The 17,860-nt window shown below is 40.4% G+C and overlaps 1 protein-coding gene across 2 annotated transcripts in view; it reads left to right on the top strand.

Annotated features, from left to right (window-relative positions):
* The window catches only part of SFMBT1 (Scm like with four mbt domains 1), a 139,755-nt gene that overhangs the window by 62,029 nt on the left and 59,866 nt on the right, over positions 1 to 17,860 (top strand). For both annotated transcript variants that reach the window (XM_077821806.1, XM_077821808.1), the window contains exon 2: positions 16,166 to 16,322. In XM_077821806.1, coding sequence (XP_077677932.1) covers positions 16,295 to 16,322 — 28 coding nt within the window. In that variant the 5' untranslated portion in view covers positions 16,166 to 16,294. The remainder of the gene's footprint in view (positions 1 to 16,165; positions 16,323 to 17,860) is intronic.

Consider the following 17,860-nt stretch of genomic DNA (forward strand, 5'->3'; position numbering starts at 1 on the left):
GGCTGAGGGGCTGTTTTGTTGCTGTGTAGTATTCCTTATGCCACCCTTTCCTAAACCAAATTTCGGACCCCTTGATAATCTATACCTTATTCCCTGATAACCAGAAACTTCTATACTTAAACACTGTACCGTTTTCTTTTTACTTCAACATCATTTTAATAAAATTATTAAATCTGGGTCTCCTGCCTTAATTACAGGGGGGACAGAACTGTGAGAAGGTTGAAAATAAACTTCTAAGACCCCTTCTAACTCATTAGACAAACATCCCAATTACTAGTGAGGAACTCTTCTCCCTTCTAATTATGTACCTAATTCCCTGTTAGCAACAGTCAATTGCACAGTAACAGGCTACAAGTGAGTGACTTTTTAGTGTGAATAAACAGCAGGACACAATTGGGGCCCAATTGGGAGAGTTAAAAATGAATCAGCCTTTGCATGTGGCCAGCTTCTCCCCCCTACCCCACCCCCAAATAGTGATGCCCAAATTTTCAAAATATAGGGACCTAAAGTTGCACTATTGAATCCATATTAGAAATCTGAAAAGTATCCAGTTCTTCAGAAGTATTGAGCATGTAACAGCTCCCATTGAAGTCAGTGGAAACTGCTGAGTGCTCAGCACACTTGAAAATGTGGCCACCTTTTTTAGGCTTTAGGAGCCAAACTTTATGTTCCTGTTTTTGAAAGTCAAGACTGAAGGTTAGGCTGAACCAGGGGTCTCAAACACGAGGCCTGCAGAGTTATTTGCTGCGGCCGCCAAGCTCCCCTCATCCGCCGACCCCCTTCTCCCCCCCCCCCCAGCATGCTCACCTGCCACCCCCCTTCCACCACCCCCTTCTCCCCCCTGCTTCTCTGCCTACCTCCAGGCTGTTTGGTGGCACTTAGCGCTTTCCAGGAGGAAGGGGGGAGGAGCAGGGAGCCACGGGCTCCGGGGAGAAGGCAGAGAAGAGGTGGGGCAGGGTGGGGATTTGGAAAAGCGGTTGGAATAGGGGTGGGAGGGGGAGAGTTGGGGTGGGGACGGGGTTGGAATGGGGGTGTGGAAGAGGCGGGGCCTCATGGAAGGGATGGTGTGGGGGTGGGGCCAGGGGCAGAGAGGGTGGCTTTTATATCTTTATATGAAAAGGTGTCAGTGATGTGGCCCTCGGGCCAATGTACTAGTCCTCCTGTGGCCCTTGTGGTGATTTGAGTTTGAGATCCCTGGGCTGAACCCTTATTGTTTATCATTATAGAGGTAGCCACATTTAAACATGAAACACTAAACTCAGACCTGGTACAATAACTGCAAATATATCCATGACTGACCACATCTGAGTGTGTCCTGTGGTCTACATGGCTACATGCTAGTTGCTCCTCCACTTAAGCAACTTAGGTGCAAAGTGTTTTGGGGAGTTGCCTGGTTTAGGTAAATAGTTTGTGGTTTAAAAGCTGTTCTGAGAAGTAGGTGAAATGTGTTACCTTAGCATTTTGATTGAAATAGTATTTAGTGCAGAGCAGGAAGGAAATAAGCAGGAGTATGTATTTACACGTTAAAGTTTTTCCTCCTTGATACTTCACTGCTTGGATTTAGCGACCTTCAGGAGAAGCAGCAATTTGCCTAGGATTTTCTGGATGGAGTAATTTAATTTCAGGGGATGAATTAGGTAGATATTGCACATTCATGTTTCCTTTACATGACTTAAAAGCCCTGTTTCAATATTTTATTAAATGTATTTTGTATATTGTGCTAGAACCTGGGAATTGACAAAGAGGACACACTTGAATGAATCAAGTCATATTATGGAGGCATATAGCACAACTCCATAGTTAAGACCTCACTGGTCTTTGCATTTAAAGCGGAACTAAAATCATTCACACTGAATTTAGTCTCCAAATCTAACACAATAACCATTCAAAAAACATCTGAATTTTCTGTTGATCTTTCTATGATCTTTATGCTCTAGAGCATTTATGGATAAATAGATGTTGTGGTGCTATTAGCAACAATAGCAGCAGTTACTGGGGAAAGTGTCACTTACTGTGAATCCCTATTTAATGCTGTACTTCTTTGAAAATACAGAAGCTTTTCTTCTTTCATTTCATGGAAGGCATGTAACCAGTATATCTTACTTTAAAAAAAAAAAAATTTTTTTCCTATCCTCTTTTGTTAAAAGTACTGAATTGGTTAGTATTTTTCTTCATAATGGTGTCAGCTTGAGTATGTTGTAGTTAGAGAAAATCAACACTTGAGTTGGAGGAATGTATTTAACAGTTTGTTGACAATGGAAGTGTTCTCTCTCCATGTTGTAAAATGGGCATGTCTTTGTCATTTTAAATCTCTTAAAGCTTTATTCATTTGCCCCGTCCATGAACTGTGGGTGCCTTGTAAGCTCTATGACATGACTCGGCTCACACCTTAGCCTCAAGTTGCCTTTTAGTTGTACCTTCTCTGCTTTTGCACTTCCAGGGTAAAGAGCCAAATTGATTGCAGCTACCATTTAGACAAGTTTTAGGTTTACTCCAAGCATGCACTTGAACTATCTATGTCCTTCACTTCTACATATCAAGTTGCTGTTAGTAGAAAAGGAGTACTTGTGGCACCTTAGAGACCAACAAATTTATCTGAGCATAAGCTTTCATGAGCTACAGCTCACTTCATCGGATGCATGCAGTGGAAAATACAGTGGGGAGATGTTATATACACAGAGAACATGAAACAGTGGGTGTTACCATACACACTGTAACAAGAATGATCAGGTAAGGTGAGCTATTACCATCAGGAGAGGAAAACCTTTTGTAGTGTTGATCAAGGTGGGCCATTTCCAGCAGGTGACAAGAACGTGTGAGGAACGGGTGGGGGGGGGAGAATAAACATGGGGAAATAGTGGCTGTCAGTGTAATTGGAGCCTCTCATTTCTAGTGTGTGCTGACAGCAACCAAAGTTTCTTAACTCTGATGCTAATTTCAGTGGTTTATGATAGTGATCTTAATCCAGTTTAAATTGGATAGTAGTCCATATCACAGACACCACAGTTGACACTAACTTGGGGATCTCATTAAACAAAGGTTTCAGTAAGAGAGGGAGACTGCGTTAGTTTTTTGCCCTTACAGGTGGCCTTTTCACAACATGATGCACATTGATGTGGTGCTGTGAAGAAACTTGCCTATTCTTTTCTTCACGTAGAAGACCTCATTTTTCAGGACTATCAAGCTGGCACTTTGACCTAAAAGCAGATTCTCTTACTTTTTTTTTTTAAAAGAAGCATTAATGTATTATCCTTTAGGCAGTTGCTTGGAATCATGCTGTAATGTAGGTAATAAGACTTCATTGAATGTAGAACTGATTAAATCTGCTCTTTATGGTTTCTATATGTCTGCCAAACAATCCCACAAAAGTGCACTTTGAAGCCCTTTCTGCTGTAGTAGCTAGCTGGAGAGAGCAGGGGTTAGATTGCTTTAAAAAACCTTCTAACTCTGGCTATTGTACCAACCAGGCAATCACTTGTCACTCATCTACCAAAAAGATTAGAGAATTGCTGTTCCCAGATGGCAGGACACAAGTAATTTTATTATTTAAATTTTAACATTTTTTAAACATCAGTTATTTGGCATGCATTTCCCTTGAATGTATTTTTCTGAAGAATATAATTTCTGCTTGGGGAAACAAGTAGGAAATAGATGAGCAGGCTTTTTGGGTACCCTGTTTGTGTGTATTCATTGGTTCTCAAATTTCAGTCAGTCAGTAACTGAAGTAATAGAAGAGGAAGCATGGTCTAGTGTGCACAAGGCTGAGAGCAAGGAACTCCTTTATTCTAATCCTGGCTTTAATACTGCCCTCGCCATCCTTCTCCCCTCCCTCTCACTGGGTGGGAAGATTGTTCCGAGCAGCAGCTAGATGGGCAGCCCAGTAAGATGAGGGAGTGCATGCCTAGGAATGCAGGGCTGGGTTTCTCCTCTAACTCCAGATGGGGAGCCAGGAGTGGATTGGCCCCTGGCTCCCCCATCATTAATTTAACTCTCTGCCTGAGCCTCTTGCTCCTCTTTAGCTTCCGTGTAGTTGTAGTTTTAGAATGCTGTGGGTCTGGCCTGTTTTGGGGGTCAGGAAACCTTAGTTTTAGATAAAATGGACGTGTTTTTGTCCTTATGTCTAAAAGGCTTTGTATTTTCATGCATGGCAACTGTCCTGTTAAAAATTTCATTTTTACTGGAAACACTTATAGTACACACAAATTATATGTGGCCAGAGAACTTTATCCTTCTGAGATTATTTTTGTTTGTATAATATCAGCAGAGTGCAATATCCCTCCTGGCATAAGGACAAATTCCTTACCCCAAGAACTTAATATTGAAATATATATAAATAGTTAGCTGGTTCAATTTATTATTTAACTAAACTATAGGTAAATATTGAATTCCATATAGTTTGGGGGAGGGCGGGGTTAGTGTGTTCACTAGTGATCCCACATGACTTGCCATAAACGGGGGGTATTTGCATGGTGCCATCTTATCTTTTGTCTTAACCTCCATTTTTATAACATACTCAATATCGTAGTATGAGTGCCTGATCTGTAGCTGTGCAGCATGCTGTGTGCTGGCTGACTATTCTTCGGGCCAGAAGTGGCTGCATTTCAGTGTTGGTTTTACAAGTATAGTTTATGAGGGACTCTGGAATCCTTCTGGATGAAAGGAATTGTGTTCTATTGTGTAGGCTTTAATTGTTGCTAATTATTATGGCCAGTCCTATTCATCAAACAAGATCACTGTTTTTTTTTTCTTCCCTGCTTCTGTGAATTTCCCCAGAAGTCTATTGGTGAAAGGTTTGTGTTTATCAGAGACAACATTCTTGTGTGCAGGTGCTCCATGTCATTTTCATACAATTATCCCTCCTTTCAGGAATTTCTGTCCCAGAATACCAGACCAATTCCTTGTAAAGCAAATGTCAGTTCATAAGGGTGTTGGAATTCTTGAATTACTACTTACTTTATATATTTCCAAGGCTAACCCTTTAAAGAGACATCAGAGCCATTTTCTAAAAATTTAAAGAAGTTTGGAGGAGGCAGAGGAATCACTTGTACAATGGAAATGTTTAAACAAAGGAGTCTTCCCAGGTGAGTGGAGAGGATCACTGCATGTCAGTCGCTATTCTCTGGTCCTTTTTAGATCCCATCTCAGGAGTGACAGGGATAGCAGAGGCCCTCAATCAATCTGGGAGGAGGCTTTTTCTCTTTAGGCAGTCTCACCCATTCCTCCTTCTGTAGACCAGGCCGGTTTTATACTGTGTATCCATTGATCCCTTGGGTTAAAGGCCCCATTCAACTGCATTTGCAACCAGCTTGGATCTGTTTGTTTATTGATAACAAATGTGTTGTGCTCAGTACTTTGCTGTATACAAATCATTTTTATGTTATGTGCCAACCTTCTCACCAAGGCCCACAGTGTTTCTCTTCTCATAATAAAACAGGCCATCTCTGTTGTGCATGGTAGAATGCAGTGGTGCTAGTACAGGAGGATTGTCAAAAGATTACTTAAAAGTTGAGCTGGTTACTTGCCATAAGCCTCAGGGTCACTTGGTTTGAGTTGGACCTGCAAGTACTGAGAGAGGTATTTTCTGTATGATGTATTTTTTAGCGATATGGACATGGCCCATGGCAATATATGCTGAATACGAACTCTGTGGTCTACGCTCTTGCCATCTTTATATCTGATTTCAGAGTAGCAGCTGTGTTAGTCTGTATCCGCAAAAAGAAAAGGAGTACTTGTGGCACCTTAGAGACTTTAACCAATTTATTTGAGCATAAGCTTTCGTGAGCTACAGCTCACTTCATCAGATGCATTCAGTGGAAAATACAGTGGGGAGATTTATATACACAGAGAACATGAAACAGTGGGTGTTACCATACACACTGTAAAGAGAGTGATCAAATAAGGTGAGCTATTACCAGCAGGAGAGTGGGGGCGGGGAAAAAACCTTTTGTAGTGAGAATCAAGGTGGGCTATTTCCAGCAGTTGACAAGACCATCTGAGGAACAGTGCGGGGGGGACGGGGACGGGGGGGACGGAGGAATAAACATGGGGAAATCGTTTTACTTTGTGTAATGACCCATCCACTCCCAGTCTTTATTCAAGCCTAAGTTAATTGTATCCAGTTTGCAAATTAATTCCAATTCAGCAGTCTCTCATTGGAGTCTGTTTTTGAAGTTTTTTTTGTTGAATAATTGCAACTTTTAGGTCTGTAATCAAGTGACCAAAGAGATTGAAGTGTTCTCCGACTGGTTTTTGAATGTTATAATTCTTGGTTCATGAAGTTGATAGATTTCCACTCCATATGGCTAAATTCAGTGCCTTGCATAATGCCAGCAATGCCCCTCTGCCATGTACATTGGTCAAACTGGACAGTCTCTACATAAAAGAATAAATGGACACAAATCAGACATCAAGAATTATAACATTCAAAAACTAGGCGGAGAACACTTCAGTCTGTTTTGGTCACTCGATTACAGACCTAAAAGTTGCAATTCTTCAACAAAAAAACTTCAAAAACAGACTCCAACGAGAGTCTGCTAAATTGGAATTAATTTGCAAACTGGATACAATTAATTTTAGGCTTGAATAAAGACTAGGAGTGGATGGGTCATTACACAAAGTAAAACTATTTCCCCCCCCGCTCCCTCCGGCCGCACTGTGCCTCAGATGTTCTTGTCAACTGCTGGAAATGGCCCACCTTGATCATCACTACAAAAGGTTCCCGCCCCCCTGCTCTCCTGCTGGTAATTGCTCACTTTAAGTGATCACTCTCGTTACAGTGTGTCTGGTAACACCCATTGTTTCATGTTTTCTATGTATATAAATCTCCCCACTGTATTTTCCATTGAATGCATCCAATGAAGTGAGCTGTAGCTCATGAAAGCTTATGCTCAAATAAGTTTGGCACCTTAGAGATAAACACAAGTCCTCCTTTTCTTTATATTTGATGATATGCTAGCAGATCTGGATTTAGTTCCCTGTACAGAGGTGGACATAGTATACCTCTTCTGAGACTGTAGGAGGAACTGAATATTTGAACTACCAGTTTAACGCTGGTGAAAGACACTTCAAACATCTAACCTTTATATGAAGGGTTTTCAGAGAGAGAGAGAGAGAGGCTATAGGGATACTATTTCCATATCTGACTTTTCAGAGAAGGGGATGAACTTGAATAAAAGAAGTCATTTACAGTTCATTATAACGCCCACTATACTACTTTGTGGGAGACTACCTAGATTCCTGCTTCCCTATTTTTCAATGGCAAAAATGCTCTGATAATTCTATGTGAACTTTTCTATTTGCTCTGTTGCATTGGTGCCTATAGGTTTGATTTCTCATAGCAGTGCATGAGCTCAGTGTAATACTCCATATCGTGTGAGTCCGATATAGACCCATACTGATTCATCACCTTGAAATACTCTATGCAAACAAGCTTAATGCTTCTTCCATTCACTGTTGAATGGTGTTTGCTTTGAGTTTGCAATAAAGATTTATTTTAATGGGGGAGGGGCAAAGGAGATCTGCATAGCGTATCTGTGGAGTAAGCAGATCAGGATGTGGGTCATAGAAAAATGTGGTGGTTCAGAAACACTTTTGAATGACTACCCTGCATCTCAAATACTGTCTCCTGGTTTCTGTGGATTTCAGGATTACTACTTTTTGCAGGGGCTGGAATTCTGCTTAATATGATAAAGTGTATTCCTTTATCTCTTCAGTCTGCCCTTGTTCTTCATGTAAAGGCATGGATTTAACAAGCAGAAAATAAGTAACAGTGTGATTATCATACATATTGTAAGGAGAGTGATCACTTTAGATAAGCTATTACCAGCAGGAGAGTGGGATGGGGGGAGAGAGAACCTTTTGTAGTGATAAACACCCATTTTTTCATGGTCTGTGTGTATAAAAACATCTTCTACACTTTCCACAGTATGCATCTGATGAAGTGAGCTGTAGCTCACGAAAGCTTATGCTCAAATAAATTGGTTAGTCTCTAAGGTGCCACAAGTACTCCTTTTCTTAGTGTGGCTCTGAGTGAATGTCCAGCTTTCCTAGTACCATATTTCTTTAATTTCTGGTCCTCAAGCTTTTATTTTAATGGGTGACTTCCAAGATTTCTGAGCTACAAGGTTGAGGTGTGGTTTCACCAGTGACTAGTTTATGAGGTTGTGGTACTTCTGGGGAGCGAAAAGGGTCATCCCTCTATAGAGGGGGAATACGGAACAGAAATGTCATAAATATAAAGGGAAGGGTAACCACCTTTCTGTATACAGTGCTATAAAATCCCTACTGGCCAGAGGCAAAATCCATTCACCTGTAAAGGGTTAAGAAGCTAAGGTAACCCCGCTGGCACCTGACCCAAAATGGCTAATGAGGGGACAAGATTCTTTCAAATCTGGAGCGGGGGGACAAAGGATTTTGTCTGTCTATGTGATACCTTTGCCGGGAACAGATCAGGGATGCAAGCCTTCCAACTCCTGTAAAGTTAGTAAGTAATCTAGCTAGAAAATGCGTTAGATTTCCTTTTATTTTTTGGCTTGTAAAATTCGCTGTGCTGGAGGGAATGTGTATTCCTGTTTTTGTGTCTTAAGGCTTTGCCTAGAGGGATTCTCTATGTTTTGAATCGCCTGCCTGTGAGATTATCTTCCATTCTAACCTTACAGAGTGTTTCTTTTGTCTTTGTTTTGTTCTTCTAATAAAGTTCTGTTTTTTTAAGAATCTGATTGGGTTCTTAGGGTCCTAAGAAGCCCAAGCTGGTCTGTACTCAACTTGTTTATTCTCAAGCCTCCCCAGGAAAGTGGGTGTAAGGGCTTGGGGGGATATTTTCGGGGAAGACATCTCCAAGTGGTCTCTTTCCCTGTTCTTTGTTTAAATGGCTTGGTAGTGGCAGCATACTGTTCAAGGACAAGGCAAAGTTTTTATCTTGGGGAAGTTTTAACCTAAGCTGGTAAGAATAAGCTTAGGAGGCCTTTCATGCAGGTCCCCACATCTGTACCCTAGAGTTCAGAGTGGGAAGGAACCTTGACAGGAACTAAGGAGCAAACTTCTGCTGTAAGCAGAACTAGGTCTGGTACACTTTTTTTTTTTTTTTTTTTTTTTTTTGGCTTACAGTTACCAGTGCAAAGGACAAAGATTTAAATGTTTGAATAAACATTTCAACTAGTAAGTGTTCTCAGTTTATAACCAAAAAAAAAAAAAAAAAACCAAGCAAACAGTTCCAGCTTCTGTTGTCTGTTCTTCTTCATATCTAATTTTGTAAATTCTCTTTCCTGATTCCTCTTCTCTACACAAGAATTTTCAGTAGATAAGCACAATAGTCCAGTAAAGTCTGTTGCATAGGACTAAACTTTATATATTACTAAATATGCCCTAATACACACTGCAAAATGATGGAACTAACATGAAGGCAAACAAAAAGCACAGTTCTCAACGCATCAGCAGGAATCTTAGGCTAGTCTACACTGGCAGTGTTAAAGAGCTGCCACGGCAGCTCTTTAACATGGCTTGTGTAGTCATGGCAGAGCACTGGGAGAGAGCTCTCCCAGTGCTCTAAAAAAAATCCACCTCCACGAGGGGTGTAGCTACCAGCACTGGGAGCGCGGCTGCTGGTTCACTGTCTACACTGGCGTTTTACAGTGCTGAAACATGCTCCCCTTGGGGGGGGCGGGGTGTTTTTTCACATCCCTGAGTGACAAAGTTGCAGTACTGTAAAGTGCCAGTGTAGACAAGCCCTTAAAGTAACAACCTCTGCTACAAAAACTACTTGTAAACAAAATAAGTTTTGTTAGACTTAAGTGCTTGTGTTTTTGCCACCAAAAAAAATTTTTTTTTTGCTAGTTAGCAGAGCCCTTTCTTTCAGAGGAAATACTATTCGTGTAAGGGCACTAGCTTTATATGGACACTCTTTGACCATTCTTCAGCAAGGCAGGTTCTGTGGTGGATCTGTAGCCTTTTGTTCCACTGTGGTGGCAGAACAATCCTGTCCTTTGCTGGCAGGCAGTATAGACCCAGGCTCTGAAGAACCCAACACCTTGTCTTTTCCTCTAAGCCCCAAGTGGACGTTGTCAGGTGGGTAGCCAAGATCCTAGTTTGACAGTTCAGATTTTGATTTGCTCTTTTAATGAGTGCCTCTATCCGGGTGATCAGTCTGAATCTGAATTTCTGAGGCACTGCAGACACATCATTATTTGGAGGGTGGGGATGTTTTCCATAAGCAGAAGAATCTCTTACAAGTAAATTAAGCCAGAGGTTCTCACTCAAACTGTGGTCCGTGAGCCCCAGTCAGGTGGTCTGTGGATAGTTCCCTCTAAGGTGTGCGGCCACCCAGGCACGCACAAGAGAATGAAGGGCCACCCACCTAATTAGTGGAGCTGCGCAGGTGTGGTTCCACTAATTGGGAGCCTGGCTCCTGTAGAAGATGTACATGTAAGGTGAGGTGGTGGCCTTGGGGTGAATGGGGGTGTGTGGGAGGGGGCAGTGAGGTGAGAAAAGAGGGTGGGGGGAATTTGGGATGTGCAGGGTTGCGGCGGCCAAAGAGGCGACTTTCCCCAGCTCCAGGGCTGCGGCTGCCGGGGAGAGAGAGAGACACCCCCCCCGGCCCTCCTTCCAGCCTCAGCTCTATGGGTCTCCCCTGCCGTGGTAGCCCACCTCCTTCCCAGCTTGGGGGGATGCAGCATCAGGGGAGACAGGGCACATCCATTACATTAGAAAGGTAAGACTACTGATATTAAAATACGAGTTGTGTGCTTTTATTTGTAGAACAAAAAACATTCATGTATTAAGATTTTTTTCATATAGTGCTTTTATCCAAAGTGTTTTACAGTAGTTAGCTAACGGTACAAACGACACTTGGAAAGATCATTAAATGGTCCACAGAGACCCTCAGCAATTTTCAAGTGGTCCGTGAAAAATAAGTTTGAGAACCATTGAATTAAGCAGTAATGAAACTAAGATAGGTCTGGTATCTTGATTTTCTTGGGTTTGCAGCATATGATGCCACTTCCACGTCCAAGAATCTGCCTCTCCGCAGTGCAACTACTTCCATGACTGTACATTTCCCACTGTACTAACTGCATCCACCTCAGACACCGATCACTGGCCACACACACTTCCTCATTGTTCTCCTATCCCCTCATTTTAAAAACAATATTAGACCTCAAACACCAACCAATTTACTTTAATTCAGCATCCAACTTGGATTTCTTTTCATATTCAAGTGAGCCATCTGGCTTTAATGAACTGTAATTGGTTTTAATGTTGCTTCCAGTTGTTGCCATCCCACTGAACATATCATGTGTCACAGAATATGCAGTTAAGAGTTCTAGGAAGGTTTGTAATACTGAAATAAGTGCTGTATGTTGCAGTCTACTTCCAGAGGCTGGGTTCTTTTCTGTCATTTGTAATCTCTTTTTTGGATGTCGAGGCTAGATTTAGCCAAGGGATATTTTGGGGAGTTTGAACTTCATATTCCTATTGGTAATTCAGCTGACTTCCAGTTCTGTCTGTATAAAAAAATCAGTGCTTCTTGCTAAATAAAGAGGACCTTACTCAGACTTTACTAGGGCAAAACTCACATTAACTTCAGTAGGAGCTGTGGGTATTCAGCGTCTCTAAAATAAAATAGTAGCGTGATTTACGTGTTTACATGTTACTAGGTTCCTAAATTTATACACATTTAGGTATGTATTTTGCTCTGTTTTAGTTGTGGAAGATACTCTGGAGAGCTGGGTAATATAAATTGTGAAAGTTTAATTAAATTAAACTATCTATGTGAGTAGAGCTTCCAGGACCAGGTCCTAAGGTAGTAGGGCTTCATTTCAAAGCATATGAGACTGTAATGATTAACAGCACTCCATTTTGTGCCAAGTCCCCCTATTTGGTTTTGTACTATGACAGTTTGAACACAAAAATGTATTACCAGCTTTTGCCAATCCCAAGAAATATATTGGTTTACAAGAAACTATGATAAATGTATTCTGTTTGGCACTCGATGGTAGAGTCAGAATATTTTATAGTTTTTCCATGGGGTAGCCTCATCTTCCAGCATCCCACACCACTTCAGGCCTATGGAGATAAATGATATATGGTTTAGACTAAGGGCTTGTCTACATGACCCGCTGGATCAACAGGCAGTGATCAATCCCAGCGGGGGTCGATTTATCGTGTCTAGTCTAGACGAGATAAATCGACCACCGAGCGCTTTCCCACTAAGGCGAGAGGCACAGGCAGAGTCGACGAGAGAGCATCAGCCATCGACTTACCACAGTGAAGACACCATGGTAAGTAGATCTGATTACGTCAACTTCAGCTATGTTATTCAAGTAACTGAAGTTGCGTAACTTAGATTGATTTCCTTCCCTGCCTAGTGTAGACCAGGCGTAAGTAGAAGCATTGTAGCAGGAATTTGCCATTTAAATGACATGCATTAGTATGCTGAATTTTGGTAACTATATCTACTTTTGTAACTTTCTACAATTTGTAAACTTCTGTAGAGAGTAAACTGATATTTGCTGAGGGCTGTTTCTGAATTACTTGATTTTTAAATCTTGGCACATCTATTTCTTTCCATAAGGTAACTAATGTAAAAAAATTGGACTCGTTTGTTTTTTGGGTTGTACCTCAGAACTAGTAGAACACCATCAAACAGTTTTAATTGTCTTATTTATTCCTTAGCTTAGATGTATTAGTTTCTTTTTATTATCTGTTAACAATTTCATTCATACCTGTTCATGAATGGATATTTGATGCAGAAAAGTTGCCTGCACACAACTATTTGTACCAATTTAACTATTTCTAAAACTGCTGCAAACACTGTAGACAAGACCTCTCTATGGTTTTGTCTAGGCTATTGTTTTTAGTTGAGTTGTAACTGAAGTTTAATTGAGAGCATTGTACAATATCATCAAGTGATAAATCTAAACTCTCAACAAATGGTGGTTTCAGGACACACACACTTATGAAGTGTCTAGATTCACCTTTGGAATACAGCTGGCCAGAGAAAGTCAATTATTTTTCATGGAGGATTTTGATACCTGCAAATAGTGGGTTTGTTGCAATTCAGAATGAAAACCAACATTTTCAAAATACTCTATGAAAGGAAATGGTGCCTTCATTCAGAATCAGTCCACTTGGTGGAATACCCCAGAGCCAGGCATCCCAGAAACCCTGGGGTCCCTGACTCCAAGGCAGTCTGTCTAACAGGCTGCCCCAGAGCCTTGGGCCCTGGGAAAGCTCTCTGTTGGACTGCCAAGGAGACAGGCAGGTAAGCTGGAAGGAAACCAGGCAAGCTCCAGACACAACAGAACCATCTCTGTGAAATATTTTGATTTAGATAAATTGGCAAACTATGATGAAAAAATGTGATCTGAATTTTCTAACCAGTTCTAATTCACAATCATGTTAACTTGATTAGTTGACAATTAACTCGCTAAAACTATAGCCTATGTAAAGATTCAGTCCCATTCAGACTTAATGTGAAAATGACAGACCCATGGAAAATCTTTTTTTTTTTTTTAAATAGATGTCCAGGGTACAAACTTCCTCTGACTCACTTATAATTTTTTTTAACTAACTCTGGGGTTTTCTTAAGTGGTAGCACCTTAAAAGGCTTAATTTGTGATTTTCATGATCTTGATTAAAGTCAGTTTTACTGTTTTCCTCTTGATAGTCATTTCACTTGTTTGCATGGGTCTTTCACCCAGTAGTGTAGGAAAAAAAGACACATTTAAACAATTAATTGTAAGAACGGTAGGGTTGTCTCTGGAGCAGACATACAGTTGCCAGCTCACACGTTGAGTTTTGGTGTTTTTCCTTAAAGCTCCCAGCTTCTGGAGGTATGTGATTAGGAAAGACCCTCCGCTTTCGTTTTAAAAGCAAGTATTTGTGGTTATGGAGAATCAGGGGCACCCTAAAACTCAAACCAGAATGCAAATAAAAAGTACCCCTCATGTATTTTTAAAATGTTTTCTGATTTAGAAGTCAATCATGTTTTGGGGTTTCGATACATTTTGGATGCTTGGGGTTTTTTTCACAATACTTGATGTACTGCTGGAAATGGCTTTTTTTAGAGGGAAAAAATGACAGCTTGATTCTTCAAATAAATGTAGCTTCATTTGTTCTGGCTCCGAGGCAGTCAAGTAGGTATCATTACTTTCTCAGAACCTGTTCATGAATTGGCTCCAGTGCAGCAAATCATAGTTAGTTACATGCTTAAATCGTACTTGTGTGAGTCTTAAGCTCATTCTAAAGTGCTTTGCTGAAAACTACAAAGGTTGGTGAGAAAATGATCAAGGTTTGTAGCCAGTTAGGAGCTATATTCCCTTGGGAGTTTTTCATATGCAGCAAAATGTGATGCATTTTCTGTATTATACAGTAGTTTGAAGCAGTAACTTACTGCATGACAGAATACATTTAAATTTAGCTGTCCTTACAGTTTCTCCATAAGCAACTCTTGAGTGCAATTAGCAAAGGCAGTGATTTGATGTGCAAAAGTCACTTCAAGTAATTAACTAAGTGGATTTACACCCACTTATGCCAGTGGGAAACTTGTCCCTTATAATTTTAACATAACTAAACTAGACAGCGATGTGTTGGGTGGCACTTTGCATAGTCTGATCACGCTTCATTGGTGATTGAGGACTTCAGTTTACCTAGCAAGAAAACACTTCACTCTGTTTACAGGGGAAAATATAATTATCCTTACTGCATTAGAACTTAGCCAATAATTACCCATCTTCCACCAGATTTTTACATGGAGTGCATTTGTGAGGCATGACGAAAGTTTGTCATGTTTTGAGAAGTTTGACACCTGTCTCTTCAGAAATTAGTACTTTATTGGATGGCTTCCAGTCGCTGATAAATATAACAGTAGTACTCTTAAGCTTTTGAGAATGGTAATCTAGGCTTTTTATGAAAATGAGTACTCCTTTAAGCACCCTAGCAGTAAAATAAAATATATTAACTTTCCATGCACAGAGCTGGGCAAATCTGTTTCAGGACAGCAGATGCCTCTCAAATTAATATTTTAAAGTAACATTTTTGTGCACCACAAAGTGAAATATATTAGTTAAATGAATTGCTAAAGAAATATCTTCCTTTATATTTTATGATAATAAAATCATTAAAAATGATATGGTAAAAGAATATACATGAAAAGGCAATTAAGTCCTCCATCCTGGTGCATGGAAATGTAACAGTTTTTTAAATTTGTATAAAAAGACATAGTATTCAGGTACTAGACAGACCTAATAGATGATTTGCAGCAAAATGGCTTTGCTAGTTTTATTTCTGTTGATCTTGTTAAAGTGAGGGAGTGATGGCTCATTGGCTAAGATCTTTAAGCAGTTTTTTTGTTTAATAACATTGTGACAGAAGACCAGCATTGCTGAATTCCTTGAAGACTTATGAAAGGTGTGTTGCTAAAATGTTTAAAATAAATATCCTTAAATGGACATATAGTTGGCCAGATTCTGATCTCAGTGACACTGACTTAAGTGGTGTTACTTGTCCATTTCACTTATATAGTTGTGATCAGAGGGAGGAAGGATGGCCTTTTGTTAGGGCACTGACCAGGGACATGGGAGACCTGGGTTCAAGTCCCTGATCTGCAGCAGACTTCCTGTGTGACCTTGGGGAAGTCACTCACCCTGCTCAGTTTCCCATCAGTAAAATGGGCATTGGCTTGAGGTGGCTGGCAATCTAGGTATCAAAGCCAAGAAACTGACTGAATATGGCCCTGTCCAGCCTTTCCATTGGAAACAGGAGAGGAGTTGAGCTGTATAACAGGTGAGATATGTACAGTTTGATAAACAGTAGTAGTTTAAAAAAAAAATCTGTGCTGATAGTTCATATCTCTTGCTGAGTCCCATACCACATGCCACTGTCTGGGATCTATCATGCTCTTGTAATCCATTTGAAGGTGGGTTGGAGAGCAGATTTTTTTGTATGTGTTATTGCAACACAAATTCATGATGTCAAACTGGCTTTACTAATGAGAAAAATGAGGGCCACTAGCTGAAAAAATGTATTAAAGTGAACAGTTCCCCTTTCATTTTCCTCAGCAGTAAGCCAAACACTTGTCTTGCGTCTGGAAAAAAAAAAAGTGATTTTTTTTTTTTTAAAGCTTTGAGCCTCCTTTCTTTCTTGTTTTTTTTTTGTTGTTTTGTTTTTTTAGTGTTCTTGCTTGAACTTCCTGGATGTCTGTAGAAGCAAAGGTGGGAAACAGCACATGAGCACCAAACAGTGACAGGGTTGGCTCCCAAGACTTCCTGCTACTGCGCATTACTGCTGGATTGCTGTGGAAATGAATGGAGAACAGCAGCATGATGCAGGTAGTACCACTGATGAGCCCAGGGCTAGAGGCTCTCTCTGCACAGAGATTTTACAGCCAAGCTGAATAGGATCAGCAAATGAGTGCAAATGTTTTCAGTAAAAGTGCGTGACACTAATTTTTGTGTATAAGGGAGTAGCTTCACATTGCAATTACTATGGGATAAATTCCAATTTCCTTGCACATATTCAGTAGTGCCTTACTCCCCAAATAGTATCACGGAAACAATGATCTGGCCCTATGTTAAGAAATTATATTTTAAAAAGTGAGCTTTTTCTTTGCATTGTAAATATGGGCTATTCACACATGTTGCTTTCATTTAGAACAGAGAAGTCTTATTTGGGGGTGGGAGAGTGAAAAGGGCAGAGCAATTATGATAAAAAATATTTTGTACACTTAAAACATGCTGCAGATATAAACTAAGTCTCCTGATACCCTTGTGAAATAAGTCAAAATGATTTCATGTTTACCCTTATATAAGCTGAACTACAAAAGTTGAGTGGTATGCGTCAGTCACTCACGATTCTCCTTCAAACTTCTCCTCAAAACTGCCCTCTGCCATGATGCCTACCAAAAAAAAAAAACAAAAAACTTGACAACAGTTAGGCCACTGGTGTGCTGAGATCATTGTCTATCACACAGACCATTATTGTCTCGTTTCCTTGTACTCCTCCATCTGTCTATACCCATCTGTTGTCTCTTGTCTTGTACTGAGGCTGTGTCTACACCAGTGATGCCCAGCCTTATTACACAGGAGGGCCACACAAACCTAAGCACAACCTTGTATGGGCCAAACAGATTCTACATATTTTAATAAGATTTAAAGTCACCTGTATTGATAGAATATTTTACGTTTTATCTTGTTTTGTATGTGTATGCGTAGCCCTCCCACTTTTAAAAGTGATGGAGCCTTAACTCCCCCATTCTGGCACCCTTGACCAGGACCATCCTTTTCCTCTGTCTTTGTACGTTACCTGGCACCAATGGCTGGTCCTTAACTAGGGCTTCTAGGAACTATATTAATACAAATAAAATAATAAGAGCTTTGGGTAGTCTTTAATTTTGATTTCTGGTCCCATAGTCAAACCACTGGACCAGGTTACCTTCCAAATTTCACTTTGCCTCAAGGAAAAGTACCAAAGAAAATATTTCCCCTCTACCATTGCTATTGTAGTTTCCTACATTGCTTTAGGAAGGTATAATTACTGTTACTGCTACTGTAGCAGTGCAAAAAAGTGACTACATACAATGCATGCAAAAACGTTTTACCTGACCATGAAATATGATCTCTGAGAAATAATCACAGATAGACAGCCTGCTGCTAACCTTGTTCCCTTTGAAGTATACTTAGATGAACAGAAAAGAGCAACAGAGAGGTGGGATAAGTGTTACCCGGCATATACAAACCAGTTTTACAGTAGCAGCCAAAGATTTCTAAAGCACTTGCGTAAACAGGTATCATGTGCAAAAAAGAAAGGGTAAAAATAGTTATCTGACTCTGAAAAGATCATAACAAATATTAAGGCTGTACAGAGGTTA

The sequence above is a fragment of the Eretmochelys imbricata genome, chromosome 7, assembly GCF_965152235.1.
Source record: "Eretmochelys imbricata isolate rEreImb1 chromosome 7, rEreImb1.hap1, whole genome shotgun sequence".
NCBI classification, from domain to species: Eukaryota; Metazoa; Chordata; order Testudines; family Cheloniidae; genus Eretmochelys; species Eretmochelys imbricata.